Source organism: Mugil cephalus, chromosome 10 (genome assembly GCF_022458985.1).
Source record: "Mugil cephalus isolate CIBA_MC_2020 chromosome 10, CIBA_Mcephalus_1.1, whole genome shotgun sequence".
Classification (NCBI taxonomy): Eukaryota; Metazoa; Chordata; class Actinopteri; order Mugiliformes; family Mugilidae; genus Mugil; species Mugil cephalus.
Window position 1 is genome coordinate 12363243 of NC_061779.1, and position 25964 is coordinate 12389206.

At 42.5% G+C, this 25964-nt stretch overlaps 4 protein-coding genes across 11 annotated transcripts; 3 read left to right on the top strand and 1 right to left on the bottom strand.

Annotated features, from left to right (window-relative positions):
- The first annotated feature begins 820 nt into the window (after positions 1-820).
- Positions 821-4314, top strand: LOC125014937 (receptor-interacting serine/threonine-protein kinase 3-like). Of its 5 annotated transcripts, none has more exons than XM_047596492.1 (12): positions 821-975; positions 1221-1412; positions 1524-1863; positions 1953-2098; positions 2210-2259; positions 2476-2631; positions 2761-2843; positions 2957-3023; positions 3103-3167; positions 3328-3373; positions 3465-3705; positions 3789-4314. In XM_047596492.1, exons 2-11 carry the CDS (start codon positions 1264-1266, stop codon positions 3698-3700), a joined length of 1338 nt encoding a protein of 445 aa, XP_047452448.1. In that variant the 5' UTR covers positions 821-975; positions 1221-1263; the 3' UTR covers positions 3701-3705; positions 3789-4314. The 5 variants fall into 5 exon arrangements, with proteins under 5 accessions (XP_047452448.1, XP_047452449.1, XP_047452450.1 ...); XM_047596493.1 differs by having other exon boundaries at positions 3124-3167; positions 3325-3373; XM_047596494.1 differs by having other exon boundaries at positions 3124-3167.
- Positions 4315-5052: 738 nt separating this feature from the next.
- Positions 5053-12308, top strand: impdh1a (IMP (inosine 5'-monophosphate) dehydrogenase 1a). Of its 3 annotated transcripts, XM_047597133.1 has the most exons (17): positions 5055-5521; positions 5630-5940; positions 6593-6691; positions 7306-7354; positions 7971-8072; positions 8236-8310; positions 8449-8655; positions 8757-8844; positions 8924-9123; positions 9255-9345; positions 9442-9537; positions 9631-9774; positions 9972-10113; positions 10202-10345; positions 10431-10514; positions 10723-10739; positions 10869-12308. In XM_047597133.1, the coding sequence occupies exons 2-17, from the start codon at positions 5705-5707 to the stop codon at positions 10970-10972; spliced, it is 1878 nt and encodes a 625-aa protein (XP_047453089.1). In that variant the 5' UTR covers positions 5055-5521; positions 5630-5704; the 3' UTR covers positions 10973-12308. The 3 variants fall into 3 exon arrangements, with proteins under 3 accessions (XP_047453090.1, XP_047453091.1, XP_047453089.1); XM_047597135.1 differs by lacking the exon at positions 10723-10739 and having other exon boundaries at positions 5054-5521; XM_047597134.1 differs by lacking the exon at positions 10723-10739 and having other exon boundaries at positions 5053-5521; positions 9442-9774.
- A 216-nt stretch (positions 12309-12524) lies between these two features.
- Positions 12525-19490, bottom strand: prrt4a (proline rich transmembrane protein 4a). Its single transcript, XM_047597132.1, has 3 exons — positions 17592-19490; positions 16324-17266; positions 12525-15039 (listed from the first exon to the last, which is right to left on the bottom strand). The coding sequence occupies exons 2-3, from the start codon at positions 17156-17158 to the stop codon at positions 12935-12937; spliced, it is 2940 nt and encodes a 979-aa protein (XP_047453088.1). The 5' UTR covers positions 17159-17266; positions 17592-19490; the 3' UTR covers positions 12525-12934.
- Positions 19491-20690: 1200 nt separating this feature from the next.
- si:dkey-5i3.5 (uncharacterized protein LOC565091 homolog) lies at positions 20691-25763 on the top strand. 2 transcript variants are annotated; one of them, XM_047596585.1, is made up of 4 exons: positions 20691-20881; positions 21157-21407; positions 22896-23142; positions 23293-25763. In XM_047596585.1, exons 2-4 carry the CDS (start codon positions 21168-21170, stop codon positions 23652-23654), a joined length of 849 nt encoding a protein of 282 aa, XP_047452541.1. In that variant the 5' UTR covers positions 20691-20881; positions 21157-21167; the 3' UTR covers positions 23655-25763. The 2 variants fall into 2 exon arrangements, with proteins under 2 accessions (XP_047452541.1, XP_047452540.1); XM_047596584.1 differs by having other exon boundaries at positions 20692-20881; positions 21131-21407.
- Positions 25764-25964: the final 201 nt, after the last annotated feature.

Here is a 25964-nt window from a genome sequence, read left to right on the forward strand (position 1 = left end):
CGATGCCGGCTGAAACAGCAAGGCAGCATGGGATGTGAGAAGATACTCCTCAGCTGGTTTGATGAAAGCTGTTTATATGATGAGTGAGAGTGAGCATAAGATTTAAATCCACAGTATTATTTTGTTTTTTGTTTTTTTGTTTTTTTTTTGTGTTGTTTCTTTGTTATTTTTCTTTAGCCTGAATGATTTGCATTGGAAATAGTTATCATTTCACAAAGCATTTGTTTTTTATGTGCATTAAAATAGCATGTGATGCAGAGATGAAGAGTCGTGAGTCAGAAATTGAGCAACTGACTGCTCAGCTTTAAATATTAAGATCACGTATTAAACCCATCCAGTGTGAATACTTGTGGGTGTCTGTATGTATTTATAATTACTTTCCATGACCTTTTTTTACTGTTTCACTTTTAATATGTACACATGAAAATGTAAAGCACTTCGATAGCTGCAATAAAAATAGAATTTGATTGATTGATTAATAATTAACATTAAAAATAAACGCACTAAAACTCTTAAATGTTTAAGAAAAGTTAATTTTTTAAATTTTAAAACTTGATTTTTCTTTCTTTCCTTCTTTTTTTTTTTACTATTAACTTAGTTTGAGATGTTGGTTCTTACTGTTCTTTCAGAGGACAAGCACTTACAGAAAATAAATGTTTCCATGATTTTAATTTTGTTTCTGTCTTTCTTGTTTGTGTTGTGTTTTCCTGCTTGCGGAAACATATCCCAACTTCCAGTCAAAGGACACGCTTGCTACAAGTTTAGGAGGTAGAGAAATGTTATTATTTCGTAACCAAATAACTATTTTTATTGTGCCCCTAGGAAGGTTGACCCTCTATACTGGCTTTCGGTTTCACTTCTGTTTTTAGCTCCACCCATCTCAGTGGAAAAAGTAAGAGGAAATACCTCGTTCAACCGGTGCCACAGCTTTGTCTTCTTCGAATTCTTATGTGAATAAAGTTGGCGGAATATACGGTGAGTAGGAACCATTTTTTTGTTTTATTTTTGTTTTTGGAAACAGAATGAGAATAGTCAATAATATTGCTGTGAAACACGTGCCAGTGTCTGTGTATGTTAAACTTGCTGGTGCGTAAAAGCAAGTTTGCAGGGTGAGCAGCTGTATGCGATGTAGCAGTAACTTAAGAATTGTATTTGCAACCCCCTCCGCCCGCCCTTTTTTTTTTTTTATTTCGTCTCTCGACCTTGTATCATTTGAACAGATTTGGCGGAGATTTCAGGTTTTCCCCCAGAGTTCAGCAGGAGATGGCGCTGTTGAGCAATAAATCCGTTCGTCATGAAAGCTTGGAGAACTTGGAGCACATTGGCTCTGGGGGATTTGGTGTGGTCTACAAGGCGAGACACAAGGACTGGGACTTCGATGTAGCCATTAAGGTTATTCGTGAGGCTGCTAGGTAAATTCTTTTGGAAACTCCTCTGATTTATTTTGAGCTTTGTTTCACTGACACCTTTGTCTCCTTGAGTGCGTTTTTTTAAATATTGTTATTTTTCTGTTCTTCTTTCAGCAGTCAGTTATCTCATTCCAGTCCCATTGTAAACGATGAGAAAGCGCTGCATGACGAGGCTGACCACATGGACACAGCTTCTTGTCCGTTTGTGCTCAGGATTCTTGGAATTTATCAGGGAAACCCACCCAAAATGTCGAAGGGAATAGTAATGGAGTTCATGGGAAGGGGATCTATTTTGAGTCTGCGGAACGAGTTATCTGGCCCCCCTCCTTGGCCACTGGCCTTCCGTTTGGCCCATGAAGTAGCTCTTGGAATGAACTTTCTCCATTCAAAGAACCTTTTGCACCAGGACCTAAAGCCAAGCAATGTGCTGCTGGATGATGATCTCCATGCCAAGGTAAAGTGCTAGTACTTCATATTAAATGTAAAATGAATTGTGATTTATTGATTGTCTCTCTTTTCTTTTCTTTCTTTTTTTTTTTATAGCTGGCAGACTTTGGTCTGGCCAGGGTTTCCACAAGTGCTTTGAAGAATGAAGAAACGACTGGAGTGCTTGGAGGCTCGTATAAGTACATGCCTCCCGAGGCTTTTCCATTAACGTACAAACCTGTTCGGGCTTTCGACAGATACAGGTAAACATTAAAAGTATACCAAATACTAAGAGGTGCTGAATGACATCTAAAATAATAATAATAATAATAATATTAACAATAATTAATTTTACTTCTTACTATCTTGATCAGCTATGGTATCCTTCTTTGGTCCATTCTCACCGGTAAAGAGCCATATCCAGGTACCTTTGCTGTCATTTCATTTTCATATGTCTTTGTTTTTATCTCTTGTAGCCTTTTATTTATAGTTAAATTACGTCTTCTTTCTCTCGTAATGTTTTGCCTTACATACCACACTAAGAACTAAGTATAAAACTATAAGCCCTTTTCATAAATAGATCGATAGATATACCTACATGTTGCTGCATGTCTTCATTGTACTGCACTTTGTATTTCAGACGCTGAATATGCTCGTGTGCACCTGAGGATCCCTCTAGGGGACAGGCCTGACTGTAAGGAAATTGATCTACAAAAGGCAGAGGGGTTGAAAGAGCTGGTCGACCTCATGAAGAGGTGCTGGGACGCCGAACCGTCCAACAGGCCTGAATTTAAAGGTACGAATTCACATTCACGCTGTTTAAGATAATTTGCTACCAAAACACGGCTCGGAAGTTCTTCAGCAGACTCTTACTTCACATAAGGCGCTTTCTGTACCCTCTAAAATGTTGCATGGTCTGTTCCAGAGTGCCTAGAGGTTACTGAGAGTGTGCTCTCAATGCACAAGAAGGGAATTGCCGACGCAGTCCACCGAGTCTTGACAGGACTGGTACCACTCAAAGTTTTATTCCAGAGGATTTACCATTTATTTCTTACTATTATTTATAACGTATAACTTCCTTCCTTTTCTCACAGATACTTTTTTCCCATTCTCTTTTTCAGGGCTCACCAACCACCGCTCATAATTCCAACAAAAGCCCATCATTCAGCGTCACTCCTCAGACCCAAGGTAGATTGTTCAATCCTGGTCATAGGTTAGGTGCATTTATTCTTATACTAATCTGATTCCACAATTAAACCTTGTGCAGATAGTTCTCTTTCTTTTGCAGAACAGCCAAAGTCATACGACAGCGTGGATGGATTTATGATTCAGGTATTCCTTGCGCACTTTGTCCTTTGCCATATTAATAAATTAAGTGATCTCATTCGCCTAGTGTTACTGACATAAACTGTAACACTGTACTCTCATTAGTTCATAGATAACAGTATAATATTATATAATGCTGTATACAATACTACATTGTTTCCAGAAGAAACTTGACAGTGACTCTGCCGAAAATCTGACCGATTCAGATAAAGGTGTGTATTATTTATATATCTTAATGCACTGAATTCACCCGTCACAAGCTTCTATACCTACGTGCTTTTATTCTTCTCTGTTTACAAACAGCAAAGTTCATCGACACGAACAGGGCAAAGTTAACACAGGGTGTCTCCGAGGTACTGGCAATAGTAGAGGAGCTTGGAGACATGGTCCACGGTGAAACCTACTCAACGATTTCGGCTGAACCCACGAGCCAGGGGAAAATGAGGGTGCTCTACCAAAGGACGTTCCGCTCAGGAGGGATAAGGGTCAAAGCAGCCTTCTACGACGTGCTTAAAAAACATCACCCTGATCTGGTGTAGTCTTGGTACGATGCCTTCTTTTTAACGCAGTCAAACAGAATTTAATCTTGTTATTTAAGTTTTTAATTTACTTTTTTCTCCCACTCAGATGGCTACTCCCAAAGCAGCTGTGTCCTTCGTGGAGCCATTGAGAAGTGTTCTCCTCTTGCACTTGCATCTGTTATAGAAAAAAATGGAAGTGATAGTGCAAGACTTTGACCTATGCAAGTAATCCATCGCAGACAAGAAGGTCACGCGATGATGATCAGGTATTTTGCAGTATACCAGTTTCATGTCTGGAATGTGGCTGCACCGGTGCAATACATTTCGGGACGTAGTTGGAAAGTTGTGTTCAGAAACAATGACCTGATATTTAGAGCCCTGTCGTCTTTGACTGGCCTCTAACAAGGATGATAATAATAAGTATTAGCAAGCTAGCATTATTTATGCACTCATCGTAGGAGAAATAATGCTTTTTAAAACTAATGTGTCTCAGATTACCTCAAAACCTCTGACTATGTTGTGGTGCATAATTCCAAAACTATTTGATTGCAGATCTTTGTGAGTTTTTTTTTACACTTTGCCTTTTACAATTGTTACATTTTAATTAATAAACAATTTTCACGAAGCAAAAAGTTTTGTCCCCTCAGTTTTTCTTCCCCTCTCAGTGCCGAATGTAACGTGTGTCACACGGGGGCTGTGCGCAAGTTGTTGTTTTTTTTTTTTTTTACTGCTCATGTAATGAAGGGGGGGCTTGCATGTTTCCTCCAGTGGGTGGGAAAGAGACATACATAGAGAGGGAGAGAGACCGTGTAAGAGGCTTTTCTGGTTCAATCCCTCAGTAACTGTCACAAGCAGTCAGTCAGTCACCTGCAGATGATGGCGTCGAGGGCATCCCAGGCAACAAAATTACTCTAATGTTCACGTCTGCTGGTTGCTACACACCGAATAATGCTCCAAACAATGCTCTGAAAGACGGAGAAAGAACTGATTCATTCTCTCCGTAGATTCTATCTGCACCTATTTTGTTGCGATAAATATTCTGCACCATAAGTATGATGAATTAAAGTCATGCCCGTCCTGACACGGCCGTGTCTGTATACCTCCTCTCTCGGAGGAGTGAAGCACGCTGTGCAACATTATTCTGGGGTTTGACCTTTGTTTCTCTGACAGCTCCGTCTCCTTGAGCGCTGTGAAAACACACACACCTTCACACCGCGGTAATCCTCGAAGGGGAAAGTATGTTCAAGTGTCATCTTGACCCATCCTTCCCTTCCTCAGCCCTACCGCCTCACTCCACCCTACACTCCCACCCCACCCCATCCTGCATTAATGCTCCCAATCCTCTTTGTGGGAGAGTGACGTCTGCTACTGTCAGAAACAGAGTTAAGCTCAGCAGGCACCGGGAGAACGGGAGTGGAGAGAAGCTCCCAGCCTTAGGGATAACCAAGCAGCGCCGCGGCGGTCCGGGGCTTCCAGGGGAACGAACCTCCGCCACTTGAGCAAGACCCGGCTCTCCTCCCTGGCGGCCGCTCTTGCCTCCAGCTGGGGAACGCACGGGGAATTCTCAGTTTGGTGAGCCAAGATGGTTGCCCTCATCAACAGGTTGGCTAAAAACTTCATACTCCTGCCTGAGGGGCCTTAGTGGCCTCCGAGGATGACTGTTGATAAGCTGGAATACAGACTCTCCTTTGAACAAACGGCATTTCTTTAAGGATCTTTTGCTGCTGCAACATATTAAATAAAAAAAAGTGATTTTCACCTTTTCATGCTGTTTAACTGCTGCTTAGGCAAAACAAACAAACAAACAAGTCTTCCTCCCAGGTCAGGTGTGTCTAAAAGGTGTGAGCACTCACTCAAAACGCTAGGCGTATACATGGCCTCATAATTGAACAACAAATTGAGTGTGTGTCTCTCTTGGGATCTGCTGAGGCTGCTGTTTGCTTGTAGTGAAACGACCTCGAGGAGCGCGTGCCTGCGAAGTGGTGCGGCCTCGCGGAGGTGGAAGCCCTGGATTTCCTAGAAATGGAGGGTCATGGTTATGACCGGTTCGGAGACGGAGAGAGGGACACTTACCAGATCGACTACCGAAGGATTGTGGGGGACATGGAACCAGCGCGGCCACGCATCGCCACCAGAGACGGGGAACAGCCTCACCCGTACGGGGCCTTCGCTCTCCCGACGCCACATGGACACGGACACGAGACCGCAGCCCAGCGGTACAGCGCCACGCGCATCCAAGCTGGATACGAACCAGAGAGGTCAGTCTTACTCTCGACGCTGATCCGTCAGTGTTGTGCACATACTTCACAAAGTCACCCCCTGTCTGTAGAGCTGACTGCGTGAAGCCTTGAACTTTCAGACAATGTATCTACACATTTAGCCGGGGTTGTTTTCACTCTCTGGTAGCACTGGCCGTGAGCTTTCAAGAGCCCATTTATTGGCTACCTGGGCAGCCGACCAAATCCTCTTACCTCCTGTATTGCCGTCATAGGCGTATAGAAATAAGTTTCCATTGTCAAGGACGGATTCCTTTTGTTATTTGCTGTCTTCTCTACCAACCTTTATAATTGGACCTGTCTGGAGCACGTGTGTGAGGAACACTCATCCAGAGAGAGATGAGTAACATACTCAGGGAATAAGGTGATGAAGAAATAAATGAGTGACTAAACAGTTCTTGAAATTTGCTACAAGCGCACTGCCTACTGCTACATCAAGTGTTGTGCATTGTGTTAAATTATCTCACACACGGAATAGAGAAACCGAGAAGAAACAGAAGTGCTGTCTTTTCGTTCTTCAGAATTTATCCACTTCATTCAGAAGTGCCGCTGGCTCATTCATTCATGTTGTCTGTTGCATGACATGGGCATGTGTGTGTGTGTGTGTGTGTGTGTGTGTTTGTTTATGTTCCAGCATGGCTGACTACTTGATCAGCGGAGGCACAGGTTATGTTCCTGAGGATGGACTCACGGCACAACAACTTTTCTCTATTGGGGACGGACTCACGTACAAGTAAGCAAACGATCACAAACCTTTATTAACGGATTCCTAACATACTGACGTGAAAACAAACGGTATGGTTGCACAATCCCATGTAGAGACACACGTGCACAGAGTTATGCAATGTCTCTCCATTAGATGTTTTATTATTATCAGCGATGACACATCTGCTCAGGTTTTATGCGGAGGATTATTATGTGTAATACTACTTTCAAGGATGACTCTGAGTGGTGTCACCGACATTAAAAGCAGCGCACACATATGTGTGTATGTGTGTGTGTGTGGGTGTCAGTCTGTTAATCGTGTCGGTGATGTTTTCTTAATGGACGCTGTCTGTGGGGTTTATCAGCGTGCGGAGGATAAACGCAGAACGTTTAAGTGGGTTGAAATACGGACAGATTATCTCTGCTCTCTGACAGCTAACTTTAGGAACTGTTGAGGATGCGGGGATGAATACACACTGTACAATTCATAAACACAACACAAACATGCCTTTATAATGGTCATTGTCGCCACTCACTAATATTGGTTAAATGATTTAATGCACGTTAGGATTTCAAAAGTAAAAAAAAAAAAAAAAAAAAGTCATTACCTACTTTTCACATGTATTTTCTCTTTTCTCCCAGTGACTTCTTGATCCTACCTGGTTTCATTGATTTCACTTCTGATGAGGTGGTGAGTGTCATTAACCCTACTAAATCTACAGTTGCAGATCCAATCCAAATTAATTTGGATATATATAAAAATATAATACAATAATATAATAAACCATAAAAAGTAAGTCAAAGAACATGAAGTAATAAAAACACATGAATAAAAAGACAACAGCAGCTATACAACATGTTTGCTCTTATTTTATGTTGCTAACATTAGGATTTTGCTGAAGCCTCGCACTTAATCCCTTAGTCTTTGTCATGTTCTTTGGCTAAGTGTGCAAGATCAGAGGGTTGTTTACTCGCCTCGCTTTGTTTTCATCTTTGCAAGCTCTGCTGGGACATTAAATTAATTTCACGCCCATGTCACATGGGTCATTGCCAGATAGCAGGTGTTCAAAACACACACACATACACACACCTGCGTCATTTAACACTGAGCAAGTGGATTCAGCAAGTCAGTCTGCAGTGGTTTCGAGAAGGCTTGTGAGCTCAGACTATCACACTGTGAGGATGCCGAATGTATGTTTAAGCACAAATATGTGGCGTCATTTAATGTCAAAGCACATGATTTAAGTTGATGTGTTTTTATAACCCCGGAGTAATATTTCTGTTTCCGAACGCATCCTGTTTTTAAGGATCTAACCTCTGCGCTGACAAGGAAGATTACCCTGAAGACTCCTCTTATTTCATCTCCTATGGATACAGTCACAGAGTCATCCATGGCCATTGCCATGGCAGTGAGTATAAACACTGCGCGGTGTTTCATACGTCTTTCCTAATTGTTCACTCAGTACAGTTATTATCCTCTTCCACTGACTCAGGAAATTGCATTAATGATACAGTATTTAATATGCGCTTCTTTTTTTTAAATATTCTCCTGCTTTTGATGGCTGGTTTCAGCTGATGGGCGGGATTGGAATAATTCATCATAACTGCACTGCTGAGTTCCAGGCAAACGAAGTGCGCAAAGTCAAGGTAAAATAAAAAAGGTCAACAGAGACGTGAGACAAAATCATCTGTGACAGCCATTAGCAATATATAACGTAAATTCAAAAACAAACGCTAGACTTAAGTTTCCTAATCCATCAACACTTGTGTTTTTGTTTTTGCCAGAAATTTGAGCAGGGCTTTATCACAGACCCTGTGGTAATGAGTCCCCGTCACACGGTCGGGGATGTGTTTGAGGCCAAGATACGACATGGTTTTTCTGGGATTCCAGTTACAGAGACCGGCAAGATGGGCAGCAAGTTGGTCGGCATAGTCACCTCCAGAGACATAGATTTTCTGTCCGAGAAGGACCATGACAGACCCCTGGAAGAGGTAGTGTTTGTGATTTGTGTGAATGTTTTTAACAAGAACCGAGCTTAAGTGCAATTAAGTGGTGTGCCCCACCAATCAACTATGATCAACTTCTGATCCAGGCAATGACGAAACGGGAAGATCTAGTTGTTGCACCAGCTGGAGTTACACTAAAAGAGGCTAACGATATACTGCAACGCAGCAAAAAAGGTAAATCTTTAAGGACGTAATCAGCATTTGCATGTCCTTTCCCTCTACCTTCACTCATTTTGCCATCTTACTCCTCTAGGCAAGCTCCCTATAGTAAACGACAGCGATGAGCTGGTCGCTATTATTGCTAGGACTGACTTGAAGAAGAACAGAGATTATCCTCTGGCTTCCAAGGACTCCCGCAAACAGCTGCTGTGCGGAGCTGCCATCGGTACCAGAGAGGATGACAAGTACAGACTGGACCTCCTGGTGCAGGCAGGAGTGGATGTGGTAGTTCTGGTAAGCTCGGCTTGTGGCGTAATTACGATTCTGGTGAGTCAGTGATATGATCCTGACTTTATGGTACAAAGGGTCAGATGCATCATCAGTTTCTTGAAAATGACGATGAATGTAGGTTTCTATAATTGCAGGACTCTTCTCAAGGAAACTCTGTGTATCAAATCAACATGATAAACTACATTAAACAGAAGTATCCTGAACTCCAGGTTATTGGAGGAAATGGTGAGCTTGCCTTCTTTTCACAAACCCTTCCGCTGCAATTGTCATCTACAAAAAAGGCCTCTCTCTATCAGTCATTTTGTGTGTCTCCCTCTCTAGTGGTGACTGCTGCTCAGGCTAAAAACCTCATAGACGCTGGGGCGGACGCCCTGAGGGTGGGCATGGGCTGTGGCTCTATCTGTATCACACAAGAAGGTATAAAAAGGAGTTCAACGCTACGAATGAACTGCCTATGTTTAAAGATGTATAGAACCTATCTAGCTATCATCTTGCGTTCTTGTTCCTCAGTGATGGCATGCGGACGACCTCAAGGTACATCGGTTTACAAGGTTGCAGAGTATGCCAGGCGTTTTGGAGTGCCAGTAATCGCAGATGGAGGCATCCAAACTGTTGGACATGTAGTAAAGGCTCTCGCCCTGGGAGCATCGACAGGTAAAGGATTACAATAATCTCATATTTCCTGAACTCTCTAATTTTTGTGATTTACGTTTCATTACACGAATCATTCAGTAGACACTACTTTTGTAAATGTAATGACCATTGTTTTTTTTGCTAATTTCATGCCATTAGTAATACTTGTAGTCTTCTGAAATCATCGCTATTTCGTCCAATCATATTTTCCTCCTCAGTGATGATGGGCTCATTGCTTGCGGCGACCACCGAAGCTCCGGGAGAATATTTCTTTTCGGACGGCGTTCGTCTGAAAAAGTACAGAGGAATGGGCTCCTTGGATGCCATGGAAAAAAATAATAGTCAGAAACGCTACTTTAGGTAGGGGAATGGAGTAACAGAGGTCCTTTATTTTACTTTGTTGACACATTTATCTCTTACTCTGTGTGAATTGAATGTGTTTGTCCAGTGAGGGAGACAAAGTGAAGGTGGCTCAAGGTGTCTCAGGATCGGTACAAGATAAAGGTTCCATCCATAAATTCGCTCCTTACCTCATCGCTGGTATCCAACACGGCTGTCAGGACATAGGAGCCAAGAGTTTGTCTATTTTACGGTGTGTGTGGAATCGTGCGTGTTTACCGTTCTCTGTTTCTTGGCGCTTATGAACTTGAAGGGTGAACCGTGTGTGTTGGTTGCAGGTCGATGATGTACTCTGGAGAGTTGAAGTTTGAGAAGAGAACGATGTCTGCTCAGATGGAGGGGGGAGTCCATGGCCTCCACTCGTAAGTCTGACCTCTGACCTTTGGTGGTGTTTACTCCTCCAGTATTAGTATTAGTATTTTTTTTTGACAGTGGTGGTATGGTAAAAGCTGTCATGACCTGTTTTCCATGTTTTCTTTGTGAATGTGTGACTGTCAAATGACATTGGCAGTTAGTGGCATCAAATTTGTCTTCTCTCTTCCTCTTTTCTTAACCATGCTATCATACTAGATATTCTTTTGTGCCATGTAAGTACATCCATGCAGTTACCCCACCCACCTCCATCTCCACCTTTCTTTCATTCGTCTCCATTCAAGCCCTTTCCTTTTAATACCAAAACACTTGGCACATTATGCTCTTTCTTCTAAAAATTGTAGTTACGAGAAGCGGCTTTACTGAGGCAGGAGGAAGAGGAAACAACCGATCAGGGCCAAATGTCCCGACCCCGGCGGCGCTGAGCAGATGCACCGGGCGCATGTGATCAGACAACACAACACACAAAGATGTCACTGCATATGCTCATTGACAATCCTCATTGCGTCTTGTGTGTCCCTTCTGTGATCCTCCAAAGGCAGACAAAACAACCCTCGTTAAGTCTTTAAACTTAAAGAGGGTCAAAAAGAGAAAGGCTGTAGACGATGGATACATTAAGGGATGTGTCACCACATTAACTCTTGATCTGTTTCCTTGTGCTCCAGCCAAGGTGTAGAGGGTTGTAATGTAATTAGCTCCTCTGCTGATCCCTTTCAAGAACAAACACATGGCATTACTAACGCCCGGTCAAGGTTATCGTTGGTGATTTAATAAAGGCCTGTCTGAATTTACTCTAATACCATAATAGAACAAATCAACTCATCATGTCTTTTGCAGAAAATCAAGCAGTCATATATTTTATTTTTATTTGCAGAAAATTTAAAAGCACACAGTACAATAGTTTTTTGGCCCTTGTGAACCAAGGGTAAACGTTTAGTGCATTTCTAACTAACATCTCATTGCACCAGTTAATTGTTCAGAAAAGTAATTTTTGTGGCTGTGAAAATTAGGTTTTTCAATGATGCATGGTTTGCTCTGATCACCCTGCATGTAATTTAACTTTAAATTAGTAATTTAACCCATGCTGTGTGAGTTTGGTGCTGCACTTAATGTTGGAAGGACCAAAGCTTAGCATCAGCCTTAATTCTCATTGGCAATACGCATTCCAAGTAAGACGTGTCTTAAAGGAGTGATGATGCTTTGGTTCAGAGAATACCAGATAACAAAACGCTTGATTGAAAACAGTCAAAGTATCCACAGTTTTCATATATCATAGCCCATTTTTATTTCTCCATTTGATACATGTTGGATTCATCCTTTGCAAAAACACATTGCTAAAAGCATAACTGTACATAATAAATTACAACGGTCATTAACGGTCTGTTTTCAGGCTCAGAATTTAAAAATGTAAACAGTGATTATGGAGTCTTTAGAGAAGGGTAGCAACAAACAAGTTGTTTAAGTTTATTTTATCATAGCATTGACAACAAAAAGCTTTTCTCAAGTTTACGTATTAGTTTTAAATTTTGGTTTCTTTTTAGGTGATTTGCTCAACGTCTTTGGTATTACATATATCACTCAGTGTTTCACACTGGATGTTGTTCACAATAACTTGTGACCAGTTAAATGAGCCTTTGTACTAGATGACAAATTTAAAGGTTCCTTTCTACCTGGGGGATATAAACGCACAAAAATTATAATTGTCTTCTTCTAATGTCTACTGAAGGATTCAAAATTATATTTACTGTAAATAGTGTTGTGTGAATAAAGGTAATTTTGACACAGTTTGTTTATGAAACACATTTTTTCATTTTCCAATCTCATTGAGCTGAGTTTGACAATCAGTTTGTCCATCAGAAATTGGAATCAGTAAAAAAAATTGAAAAAAGTAAAATGGGCTTTCCTCATTATACATCAAGCAGATCTCACTTTTACCACTTTTAAAAGCATATAGCATACAGTACATCAGCAGTACAAAAAGAAACTAGTCTGAGGCCACATTGTTTGTCACCGGGCTGTCCTTTATATGAATACTCTTGGATTTTCGCTGTCGAGTTCATAGTATCAGTTATAAAAATAGAAATAAAACCCACCTTCCTGCTTCATTCGACATTTTGACAGCAGTTTGCACAAGGTTAGCATTGTAGATTCTTGACATTCATGAATGAAATTAGAATACTGCTATGATATTGAGAACATAATGCGAAGGTAAGAGAACTGTGAAATTGCTGAAAACCGTGCAGCAAAGTCAGTTTTCAAAACCAAGTTTAGATTATATACTTTACCAACTGTACAGTATTTACAAAGAAGGGTGTGACCTACATATTGTAATGCAACAACAACAATAATAGTACAATTCAAATATACAATTAAAAATCAGACATAAATTAGCTAAAACTTTTATAGCTTTCTACAGTTCAATGGTGTCACTGCAAACACTCAGGGCATCAATTTGTTTGCACACATTCACAAACTCTGCTTGCACAGCCAGATCCCATTCCAGCTGTTTGCTCTCACTCAGGTGCTTAGTCCCACCCAGTCGCCCAGACCCCTGACTGTCCTGGGAGGCTAAGCTCAGGGTTCTGTAACGCTTGTAAGACAGGTGTGGGATTGCCCGTGGAAGGTTGCTCGGGGCAAAGTTCTGACCTCTGTTGGCCCAGGAATTTGAGCGAAACTTCCCTGTTTCTTTGGGATGGCTGCACAGACCCTGGGTTGAGCCCGTAACACTTTCTTTCCAATCCCATTGCTCTGGTGATATTGGTGGATTGCTGTGAGGCGTCAAACTGCTGTGTGGTTGGGAAGGTCTGGAAGAACAGGACAGGGCATTCTCTTGATCCACGTCTCCACAAGAAGAGGTGCGGTAAAAGGTATTCCCCACAGCGCTTGGTCCTTGCTTTGAAGTATTTTGACTTGAGGAGTTCAAGGAAAGGCTTGAAGAAGCAGGAAATAGCCTTGGCGGACCAAAAATACTATGAGAGAATAAGGATTCACTGAACAGAGCTTGGTCAATACTTCGGGACAAGTCTATGGGAGACGGGGGCCGCAGGTCCACAGTAGAGTCAGTCCCTAGACCTAAACTATCAGATGATGACAACTGAGACTCAGCTATATTTTCAAGGTTGTGCGGAGGATTTGAGGGAATAGGAAGAGGTAGAATGGTATGGGTTTGGGAGGGCGTGTGGAGACAGTCAAGTCCATTTCTAGGAGGATCTGCCATTGAGCAAAGAGGAAGGGCCTCTGACTGCCCCTTTGTGACATCACAGACCACCAGTTTTTCCTGCTTATGCTTGGACCAGGAGTCAGGAGAGGAGAGTATGGGAGAATCTGCACCACCCTGAGAGGGCAAGGTAAGTCCTCTGGAAGGGGAGCTGCAGGACAGGCGGGACCAGGACCCTGGCCGTGGATGAGTTAGGGTCTTGATGGATGAGTTGTTGTGGCAGAATAGAGGGTGCGCGCCAATGAGAGACAAACCTAGACACACCCCAATCTCACAGAGTCTGCAGCCTACTTGGAAGCCCCACCAGGGCCAAGGCTGAAACCCATAGCCATCAATCCCACTCAAACCAAGGGCATGCAGGATCCCATAAAGCTGAAGCCCTCCACACCCTAACAAGCACAACGAAGTTCCAACTCCAGCTCCTGCAGCCCTATCCCAGTCCTCCTCTTTAGCAAAGGGGCAAATCGTAGGTCGTGTCACTTCAGGAGATCCTCCACCCTCTCCATTGTCATTAAGCCTGTAAATATGTTTAGTGTTGACATGCGATAAGCAGTAGAAGATGAGGTATGAGCATGACAGAAAGATGGCGAGGCATACAAACACACTCTGCGGGAATAGCAGGATTACAGTAGGGAGACTGTGGAAAAGTTCGAGAACGCCAACACATCCTAGAGAGATAACAAAATGCGACAGAGACATACATAGTAACAGACAAGGTTTGGGCAATGCCGAGAATGAGGTAATCGCAAGTGGGAGTGAGAGATGCATGCGTGAGCGCACAGAAAGAAGAAGAAAGGCGAGGGAGAAGGCTGAGATCAAAAGGGGGAGTGTTAATTCAGAGAGCAGCAGAGAGACTAGAGGGGGAAGACGTTCTTGGTAGCTGTAAGGATCATAGAGCAAACTGAAAGCTTGAATCCCTGCAAACGCTAGCATGAACAAGTGCAGTAACATGAAGTAAGGACATCCTGGTGGACACCGCAGGGGCAAGCCTAGGAGGCAGACCACGGAGATCAGGCCAAATGCAGTGAAGACTGACCCAAGGCCGTATATGTGTGCTTCCCACGCAAATCCCCATGTAGCAAGGGCAGAGTTCCAGTCTGAATACAGAGGGACCAAAAGCACAGGGCTGAAAGGCAGAGAGGGGCGCAGAGACTCAGTGGGGGTAAAGTCATCTGGGTAAGTAGGAGTCCAGGACTGATTTGATGCTTTGCTGTGCGTGGTAGATGTGTCCAAGTTGTGGTCAACCGAGACTGTTCCGTTGGCCCTTGATACATGCAGGTCCTCATTTTTGGAGACATCTGTAAAGCAAGTTCAGCACAGCACAATGAAACAACTTATTGGCATGTGCAAAAAAGTGCAAATTTTAAATACCGACGCTAGGTAAGTATAGTGTTTTATCTGGCAAATGGGGACAGTATGCTAACGTCTACGATATGTGAATGTCGCATACTAGCGTAACATCAGCATTTGACCCCGGTTCTTAGGAACGTGGCGCTAATGATGTTAGCTCATTAGCTCATTTAGCATTACTGTGCCAAAAATACACCTCCACTTCTCTGGCAGTGTGGCTGCGTACACTAAGTCATTTCTTATCCGTAGCTGTCTTTATTTTCCATAACAGACAGCAGTGTGGAATCTGCTGTGTGTGAAGTTAATCCATAATAAAACAGAACAGGCTTGTAAGTGGGAACCTCTAAGTGGGTCACAGAGAGAGTGGGAGCACGAGCAAGTTGTGTGTGTGTGTGTGTATGTGTTTGTGTGAAAGTGAGAGAGGGAGAAATGTGTGCTGATTAGCCAGTATTGACCTCATTGTTGCTCCCATTGTGCGAGGCTATTATTATAAGCATGGTCAAGAGTTTTATGTTATGTAAAATAATCTATAAAAGCATTTAACTATGCATTAGGACCAGCTGTGATTGTGCGATTCAGCCAGTTAATAATAATCCAATTCTCTTGATGAATAAACGTTGAGAGTGAACTGCATGGTGCCATCTGAATCAGGGAACGTTCTGGTTATAAATGGAATGTGTCCTATTTCTGGTCCATTAGAGTAGTGAAGTAATTATGTCGATACGTGCAGCAAACAGGCGATGAGGGAGCTTTTGAATAAGGGATTTCAACCAGTTCTCTACAACATCTGTTTGCTACCAAACAACTTGAATGTTGGCTGAAATCTGTGTGCGGTATTTATTTAATGGATAGGTCTCAGGTCAGCTTGTTTTTTTTGACCCAGTCCTGTCAAAGTTTTCCTCTCCACATATTTGTTGACACAACACATCGCTTACTTTGACAACTGAGTGCCAGTGTGAGTTTGTGTGTGTGTGTACAGTAAATACTATATGTGCAGGCGAACCACTAAACCACATTAAGGGTAATGGAGGACTGAATAGGAGAGTCTGTGCTACAAGAACAAGACAGGGAAAGAGGACAATTTAGCACAAGGATTTCTGAGAAGTGACAGCTTACATTGTGTGAATGTAAAACATCTGTGTATGCCAACAGAATTCACATCACCAACTGCAGACTTCTCGGTGAATGGTGCAATCGTAACAAAGCACGCTCATTAAATCGCATTCTCTCACCTTCTTCTGCCTCAGTGCCGACACTTCCTCCATGCAAAATACGCTCAGTACTATCAGTCCTTCCATCTCCAGTCTCTTTCACTGACATAATCCCGTCCTGTGTTTTTCCTTTTCCCTGTGTGGTAACAGAAACGGCTGTGGTCCGTGACCAGATGTCAGCGGCTGTCGGCGAAGCGGGGCGCTCAGGGCGCTCAGGGCCAGGACCTGGTCCAGCAGACAGCAGCAGGGTTGTGTTTTGTTCTGGTGTTTCTGATGGCAGTGAACCAGACAGAGGAGAGGGTAACTGGTTATCAGTCATCTCGTTCCTCAAGGTTGAGAATGTGGGCTGATTCTCTTCAGCCTGCGTAGGTTGCAATACGGATGCAGCGTCGGTCTCAGCTGATGGATACTTTAATGTTCGTTTCTGGGTCGGATCAGGTGGTAAACTTCCTGTTGACCGTGCTGTTTGTACACTCTCCTTGTAGGTAGCGTTTTGTGTAGCACTCCCAGTCGGTCTAGATATGATGAGCGCCTTCTCATTAGAATGTAACACAGATACCTCAGTGCCCTCCTGTACGTCACTGTATTCACCAATCACACCTTGTCTATCTGTTTCCTCAGATGACGATAAAGGCCAGTTCAAAGAGGGCCCCAGGAAGCCAACATTCTCAGATCCAAACACAGGATTACCTGTTGATAAGCCAGATACGTGAGGTCCACGCAGTGGCTGTGTGAGAACCTGCACGCCCGTGTTGGTGTTTGTTTCTTTGACATTTTCTCCAGTTAACGTTGTGGCGGGAAGTGGGAGAAGCAAGGAAAGGGGGAGGAGAAGATAAGTATTCCACAGAGACACCATGATGAGGGGTCCCCAAACTCGACCTCGAAGTCACTGGGGCTCGTTGTCCGGTCACATGTTCGACATCTCCCTAATCTCAGGTATTCAAGGGTCTCATTCTCAACGCACCTGGTGAAAATTGGGAAACAAGTCATTCACAAGACGCAGTCAGAGCGCACGCTGTTTGAATGCTGAGTGTTGAGACATCTGCAGTAAACGGGTTTATTAGCTGCAAGCAGAGTGAGTGCAAAAAAATATAGAAACTATAGTAAAGGAAATCCAGCGTGGTACATGAAAACAGTTCATTTAAATCATCTATACCTTTCAAAGTCTTGTGCCATACACACATTACAAACACTGCAATGCAAATATCAGATAATAACAGCATATTAAGAAGAAACATTAAGACACAACTGCTCCGTTTGCTGCAGGCGTTCAATTCCGACTTTCTTACCTCGTCAATAGCGCGCTCTGCTGCAGCCTCTTTAAACATATATGCCGCTCGGTGCTGCTGCATGCCTGCAGTCTCCGTCTGCATCGCGCTCTGTGTCCTCTCATGCTCAGTGTGCTGTGCCCCTCTTCTCTCCATCAGGCACTCGACACATGGGACAGACCCCACCTCCTCCAGACAACCCCCTCCAGCCTGCATGCCGTTGTTGCGCTGATCTAACGTGCTGCCTCTCATTCTCCTAAAAAAGAGAAGAGAAGACAAGAGAGAAGACGTGAATAAGGCATGGGGGCGAAAGAAGCTCCCGTCAACCAACCAGTGCTCTGTTCTGAACAAACCTGTCCCACAGATCAATACATGCCACCGAGTGTGATTTACAACTCATGATTAAAGTAACCGCCACACAAACCGTCTCAAGCGAAGCAGGCAAAAGCAGAATATTCTCCTTTCGACAACACGCATGCATAATGCATGTCGGTGGTTATTTGCGCGCACATGTGCATACAATCTTTATGAACGTGTCGGTGCATTTTTTTTTAACAGAGAACGCGTGCACCCGTGACCTTGGTGAATTACTAGTTACTGTGGTGTAGCCCTCATGGTGTTGTATAAGTCACTTTCTTTATTTCCCTCACTTTTAATGTTATCAGACATGTTCACGTGTGCTGTTTTTACCCAATGGGGGAAATCCAGCAACCTCGTGGCCTAATTCAATTCCCATGGACGGGTCTAAAATAGATACTGATCCACATACCTTTTAGGTGCATTTGGAGACAGTGAGTTTAAAGCACAGGCGGACGCTATAAACTGCCTCTGTCTGATTAATGTAGGGTTCTCTAAAGTTCTGTTGCATAAACTCTTCACTACTGACTTTTGCTCTATAGGCTTTCTGCCAAACGCCTATTGATCCATATTCTCTTAGAACGAGGACATATATACAGATAAAGCTGCTCCACAAATGTTTTCAGTAAAACTCCTGCCTCTGCATAATAAGACTGAAGTTCCCTGTGACTGTAAATACCACGACTTGCAAAACCAGCTTCACTCACACAACAAACAAACGCACAGAGAAGTTTGCTTTACGTACACATAAGTACAAACATAAATACAGTGCAGGCTCAGATGACTTTTGGAGATAGGATCTTGCCCAGGGCTGTGATTAACCCAGTGTCTGATGAGGACACAGGAAAGCATCAACCCAGCCGTGACTAAAGGGACTGGGGAGGAACAATGACAGGCCAAACACATGAGCTCAGTGAGGGACATGGCCAAATTATTGCCGCCTCACACCGGCTATCTGAATTCACTGAGCAACTGGTTTTCTGTTTGGACAAATTATCCTCCGGCAAGACAAAGTCAGCAGGGACCGGGGTCCAGCTGGGAATGAGGACAGTCAGAAGACAGAGAAACAAAGCTGCACAAGCAAAGTGGAGGACAAACGCACTTAACAACCCTGATTGGATAAATGGGGTGGAGTTACGAATGAGAGAGACGAAGAAGCGAGGCCTTTCCGCTTCTTTGCATTTATCTTGTTAGCGGATCATGAAATGTGGCCATAGAGATCAGGTTACATCAACTGCTGTCGATGAGGCAGAACGTGTTATTGTTGCAACGTTTAATCCTAAAATGTGAACATGTCTTCACAATGAGGAGGTTACCAAACATTCACACACAGTCACAATACCATGGATTTATTAAGATATGACGTGGAGAGAAAAGTGAATTTTGTTTAAATAAAGTTCACGTGGCACGCACAGATCATCAAATGTGACTTTTGTGCTTTTGCTGTTCCTATAACACAACTTATCAAGACACTTGCATTCCATTTCCTGCACTGTTAAATGATTATGATCACACCTGATTGTTATCGTATCGTCTGTGTTTTTACTGGGTTTTAGTTGCAGATTTCTTTTATTATTTTTTTTATGTGCACCTGAGCAACCGTGACCAAGCAATTTCCCATATGGATCAATAAAGTCTATCTAAATCAGTCTAAATAAGTTCAAATTATGAACACGTTTGACAGAAAAATCACAATCCACTTGCTAGTTAATTGAGTACAATAGTGAAAACAAATGCATCTAATATAAAAAGCCTGCACTACATCTAACTTCACGGCTCCTATAAAGTTCAATTTTTGTCAGAAAGTTGTCATTCAACTCTACGATCGTTTTTGAGGGCGCCGTTTATGGTGCTTTCAATCTTTGTGCAATTAAACACAAAAAGTGTTTCTGTTATTTAGCCTAGCACACTGATTAAAATGGAGTTGTCAATATAATAGAAACATGTAACAGTACCACACAATAATACTCAATGAAAGCCTACTACAAATCTATTTTTGTTTTAGTGGTCTGCTGTTTGTCGAGTTGTCCATATGAGGGCAGCATAGTTTGCCTGAAATTAGTCGTCGGCGATACTGGGAATCTTGGTATCGATCCGATTTCAAGTAAATACAGCGCTAATATCACCGATACCGATACAGATACTGTTGAAACGTCATGGTCATTGAATAACTTCGTAATTTTGCCTTTAGTTGATTATGTTAAAACCCGGACATATAATTTAGGCAAATAACTTTTTAACCAATTACAATATAAAACAATTTGACAATAAGTAATTCCCCTTTTAATACTCACAGTTGTTTTTGGGGGAAAAGTTAATTACTGCAAAATAAGAAAAATGGACAATGTAACAAAAACGTAACTATAACAATGAAAACAGTACAACAACAATGGAAGATAAAGTCAGTCACAAAGACAGTTGATCAAAATAATGAAACAAAAGCCAAAGCAAGTAATAACAAATATAAAAATTGCTCAGATGGGGACATGTTGGCTCATTCATTTTCCACGAAAAAGTGGGGTCGGCATACTGTGTCTTCTCTTCCGCGTACCGACGCATGTCAACAACGGCATCAGTGCCAGCTGTGCGATGCTGCTGTGATGCTAGGATCTGAGGGTCAAACTGAAATATCCATATCCCACCTTTTGCTAAAGCCTTGTAGACCTGGAGAGAAGCTGCACTCGCATGAACTCTGTGACGAGTACAGCTCCACGTAACAAAAATATCGACCTCACCACTCCGGTATCGATCGGCACCGATATTTACACCGATATCCCAGCAGAGATCACACTCCCACATCCGAAAATTGAAGAAGGAGAAAGCAAACACACATCTGCTGCGTGTTGTAATTGCTGAGTGGAATCTGCTGAGTGGCAGCCAGTAACTCTCGCTGCTGTTAAAGATGTGTTTTGGAAGAGCCCTCTTCGTTTATTAGTATTTCTCGCACAACGCAGGTTAGTAACTCAGCTCAACAATAGTTGAGAGCTCCGTGTTGTCGCTGACTCAAAGTTACTTAACGCACGGTGGTAACTATGTAACCATGTTTCCGTTACGGTGGTGGTAGGCGACTTGTTGCCAGTGACTGTTACAGCTAAACCTTTAGCTTTGACGCTTGTTTTAACTAACGTGTTAAAAATTTGCTCTGGAAGCGCTAGCTGTGGGGGTCGTCACGCTAATAGACCGCGTGTCTCTGATTTGTTTAGACTTCCTGTTCGTCTTTCTGATCCAGCTGCTGCTGCTATGTTGGCCCGGTCCGCCCTGAGCAGAGGCGTCACTGCCCACCGCCTCACCAAGAATGTCACTTTATACATGAACCCAGTTGCGCCTCCAGCCGCAGGGTGCCCGAGCCAGGCCGCCGCGGAGGAGCAGAGACCCCTCATGCTGATGCTACCGTGGCTTGGTTCGCGTCCCCAGTCTGTGGCCAAGTACTGCGAGATCTACTTTCGCACCGGCTTCGACGTGCTGGTGGTGGAGAGTGTGGTAAGGACCCGACTGCAGTGTTACCAGTACAAAAGGCTCAAGCGTAAAACACCCGTTTGTGTGTACTTGGATATGGAGACTTGATGGTTGAAAACGGTGAATACAGTAGGAAAAGAGCTGTGTGTGAATTTATATGTTTGCCTTTACTCAGCTAAAGCATTCCAGGTAAGACCTGTGTGTTTACTGACATCTGTTAAAGAGTAAACGAGATGAGAAGTTGGTTGTGACCTTTCACATGCATAAGTTGGATAAGGGCACATGGTGTTGTGAGCACTGATGTCACGTCATTGGATGTGTTCACTTAACATGACCTGGTTTGAAATGACCCACATCCATAGAACGTAGCGTATGGCACAATCAGTAGTGCAATCAGCCGTACAACGGTTGCTGCGAGATTATTTGCTCTCTACAATCAGAGGACTTGAAAATGGCAACAAAAGCTGATAAGAGAGGGGGCATTTTAAGAGGGAGAGTATTTAAGGTCAAGGTATATTATTGTACCTATATCAGTTTACCCGCGTCAAAGTGACAGCCAAACGCTGGGCCCAGTGAGTTCTGATGGTTTGTTGGCTTCCCCACAGACACTTCATCCATGAATGCGCCTCATCAATGGACAAGGGGGAAAAACACTGCTCTTTCAATTCACCATGGCTAACGCAATTAGGCTGAGAAATGTCAGGACAGTGACACAATCATGATTTGGTCTGGGAATGTCACCACATTGGACTTGAACTGAAACAAGTGAGATGCAGATTTTTAGGTTTAATTCAGCTGACTGAACAAAAATGTCTTGTGGAGTATTTTGCAAGGAATTGTAAGCATTTTTGTACAGTTTCTTCATTTCAGGGGTTCGACAGTAATTTGGCAATCATTTGTTGTTGCACAGGGTGAAAATCCCTTGAGCCAAGATCTGACAAAACGCATTTAGAAGTCCGGTCCAACTGGAAAAACCGCAGCAGGCTAGCCGTCGGCTACCATCTAGCAAATTACATCACCACAAACAGAATGTACAAATGTGCAAACAGAATATTAATTTTTATTTCTTGTCACTGTATCGTTGAGAATCCTTAACATGCAATGACTGAGTGAAGTGAATGGATATCAGCTCGTCGCAAATTTGTTAATGTGGTTTATTGAATTTAAACTATCTTCTCTTCTGAAGAGGTCTTCTGTAGTTAATAACTACTACAGCATACAAATGGGTTGAGTTACACCACAAGAAACATGAATTTACCAAACGGGCATCCTGCTGTATTCTTTATTGCTGCAAATGTTTGTGTTGTCCACTCTCAAATTCCCAGATCAGATTCAGGCTTTGACACGTGCAGATGCGTCGCCTGTTTTCTGGTAGAGACTGAACTGAGGCCGCTTTAACAGGCAGTAGGAGATTTTACTGTGAATTGTGTAAATTTGTCTCTAGAGTTCAAGCATAAAGATTAAATCTTGTGTGTAAACTAAACTAATGACTCTCTTCTTGTTTTTCATAAGGTGCAAGAGTTCTTGTGGCCTCGCTGGGGTCTGGATCGCGGGAAGACGTTGGTGGAGCTGCTCCAGAGTGACCGCTTTATATCCCGCCCGCTGGTTGTCCACGCCTTTTCAATCGGTGGCTACACATTCACTCAGCTGCTGGTGCACATGTCCCAGGACACGCAGAAATATCAGGCGCTCATCAAGAGGATCAAAGGACAAGTCTACGATAGCCTGGTGGTGGGATCTGTGGAGAGGATGGCAGTAGGTCAGTTGGTATTAACATAAATTAACACATTTATTCATTTCATTAGTTTTCTTAATGTGCCATCTCACTGGCAACTGCAACATTTAGTGTATGAGCAATGTTTTATTTTCCCGTTGCAACTTAATAAATAGTTTTTCCCTCTCTGTTCAGGTCTAGGGAAGACCGTATTTCCTCGTTGCGAGAGACTGGTTAAAGAAGTGAGCATGATGTACTTTGGGATGTTTAAACGCCAAACACTGGACTACTTAAACTTGGCCATCGATGTGTTTTGGAACACTCCGCTCACCGCCCCTGCATTGTTCTTCTATTGCGATAACGATCCACTGTGCGACGCACAATCTATGGAGGAGGTGATTGATTACTGGCGCAACCGTGGGATAGACGTCACAGCAAAGAAGTGGAAGGAGTCGATACACGCAGGTCACTTAAAGAAGTACCCGCAAGAGTATCTGGCCACCCTAGACATGTTTGTTCACTCGCTTCACATTGCCCCGCTGAAGGCCAAGATGTGAGCGCAATTTGTTCCTAATGGAAAATCCATGACTAAAACATCAAGTACTGAGTATACGTTTAATATTTTAAAAAAAAAATATGCAGTCGCAGTTATACAAATAGTTTCGCAGTTGTCACTTTGTTTCAATGATGAGCAAATTTAGTTTCATGAAAATTCAGTTCGATTAATTCCAGCAGCATGGCGACATCTGGTGGCTTGGAGAATTAATAGCACACAACCAACACTAGGGTTTCAGGTTCATATCAGCAGAATAAAGGGCCAACAGCTTTCATTCTGTTGTAGAAATTTTGGTAAAGAAACTTGGAGACAATTTCTCACATTGACAACGCAAGTGCGTGTCATTTAATATTTTTCTTAAGTAAACCAGAAACTACCACACACTTTTACTTCCCCATTCCCAGCATACACCACAACGTGACACACACCCTTATAATAACTGGCATTACTACCTAAACGGTGAATTATGTCCATGAAGTCCACTACACAGGTCCCCCAGAATTCACCGTAACAAAAATAATGAGAGGAAACGGAGAATAAAGACTAATATCCCAACAGTATTAAGTCAAATACTGCACTCCAGTAAATGCATAACACTATGGTGCATTGAAATGGTGAGGAAATTATCAGATGCAAATTCTTGACTGAACACATATTTGTTTGTGGAATGAAAAAAATGTAAAATGTCTGGTTCCCTATTTCACAAAGTGAAATTTTAACAACCTATTTTGTCCAGCAAGCAGTACAGAACCCACAATATTCAGTGTCCTAATACATGTCACCAAAACAAAACTGAAATCCTCACATTTTGGGATGCTGGAACCATCTTCATTTGCCGTGTTTAATTTAACTGGAACCATATCTGTCAGCTGACTGATCAGCTACTAACCTCGCTTATCTTACATCAGTTAAGTATGCCTCATTTTGTGGTGGAGAAAAGAGAGTTACAATGTAAACGGGATTCAGTGATTGCACACTCTCCGGTCAGGAAGGAATAATCTGGAAAGTGTGTGAGCAAAGTTTTTGACGCTCCAGATCAAATGGAGGAAGCACTACTGGAGAGTTGGTTAAGTATTACATTCTGAGTGAAGTTTGTATCATTTCAGTTACTACTCAGCTTGGAAACATAAATACAGGGTTGTTCTTTCAGCAGAACTGAAGTGAAAAGCTTAACCGTCCAGTATAAGCTTAGTGAAAATCTGTTGCTTTTGCTTTTTTTTTTGTTATTAGAATATGTGAATAATGTGAATGTATATCTTTGGAGTTTGATTTGTCAGGTAGAAGGTTATATTGGGGCTTTGGATGTGTTTTATTGTTTTTTTTTTTTTTTTTTTTTGAGTTATAAAATCGACCATGAAATTCATCAATAACGAACATGTTAGTTCCATCTTTAATCTGGTTGTCAGTTTGGGAGAAAAAATGAAAATAGAAGATGATGAAAAAGCTCTTCAAATCTTGAATTATGCCTGCCTGTTTGACAGATTATTACAAACAAGACTGTTGAAGACCACTCCCTTAATCTCCAACAATCAGGCTAAAACAAAAGCCTCATCCCAGTGGCTTCATCAGTTCTGCACAACCTGTGGCGAGTCAAGATATGAGCAATAACTATTGGGAGTGCACCCTTGAAACACTTGAAGCCTTTTTACTGTAACTTAGCTAGTTCTTACAACATGGAAATTGTTTTTTTTTTTTTTTTTTTAAACACACAATGCCTTCGACACTCTGAGCCTCAAGAATGTCGGTCATTTACTGTTATTGTTTAGGGTTACGGTGATGGTGTTCGGGTTACTTGTGGTATGTGTTTACCAAAGCAAATTTTCACTAAGTTTTGTTTTTAATTAATATATTGATATTTGTCCTGTCTATGTCTGCTGAACTACACCAGCCATAACACTCAACATGATCCTCGGCAGTAAATCGGTATAAGTGAGCAGGGCTTTCACAAGTTACCAAAGCAGAAGCTACCTGAAAACTGTTTGTCTTCCAGTGTTTTTGCTTAGAGATTTCTATTGTTTTACAAACGAATGAAATATCCGTTGAAGGTGCTTGTTCTATACAAATGATGACTCCGTTATGATGTAATAAATTCTGACACTGTTGATGTTTAGTTTTCTTTCCTTGTTGTGCTTTGTTTGTAATTGGGTGTGATAGTTCAAACCAATTCATAGACAGCTCAAATTCTCCCCCAGTCGCCACCAGACAAGATGGAGAGATGAAAACCACTTGAAGATCCGTTCCTCAGGACTGTGAGAGTGGACTGTGTTGACGGTCGAATCTTAGGGGATACCCCAGAGTGTCTGTCTGGATT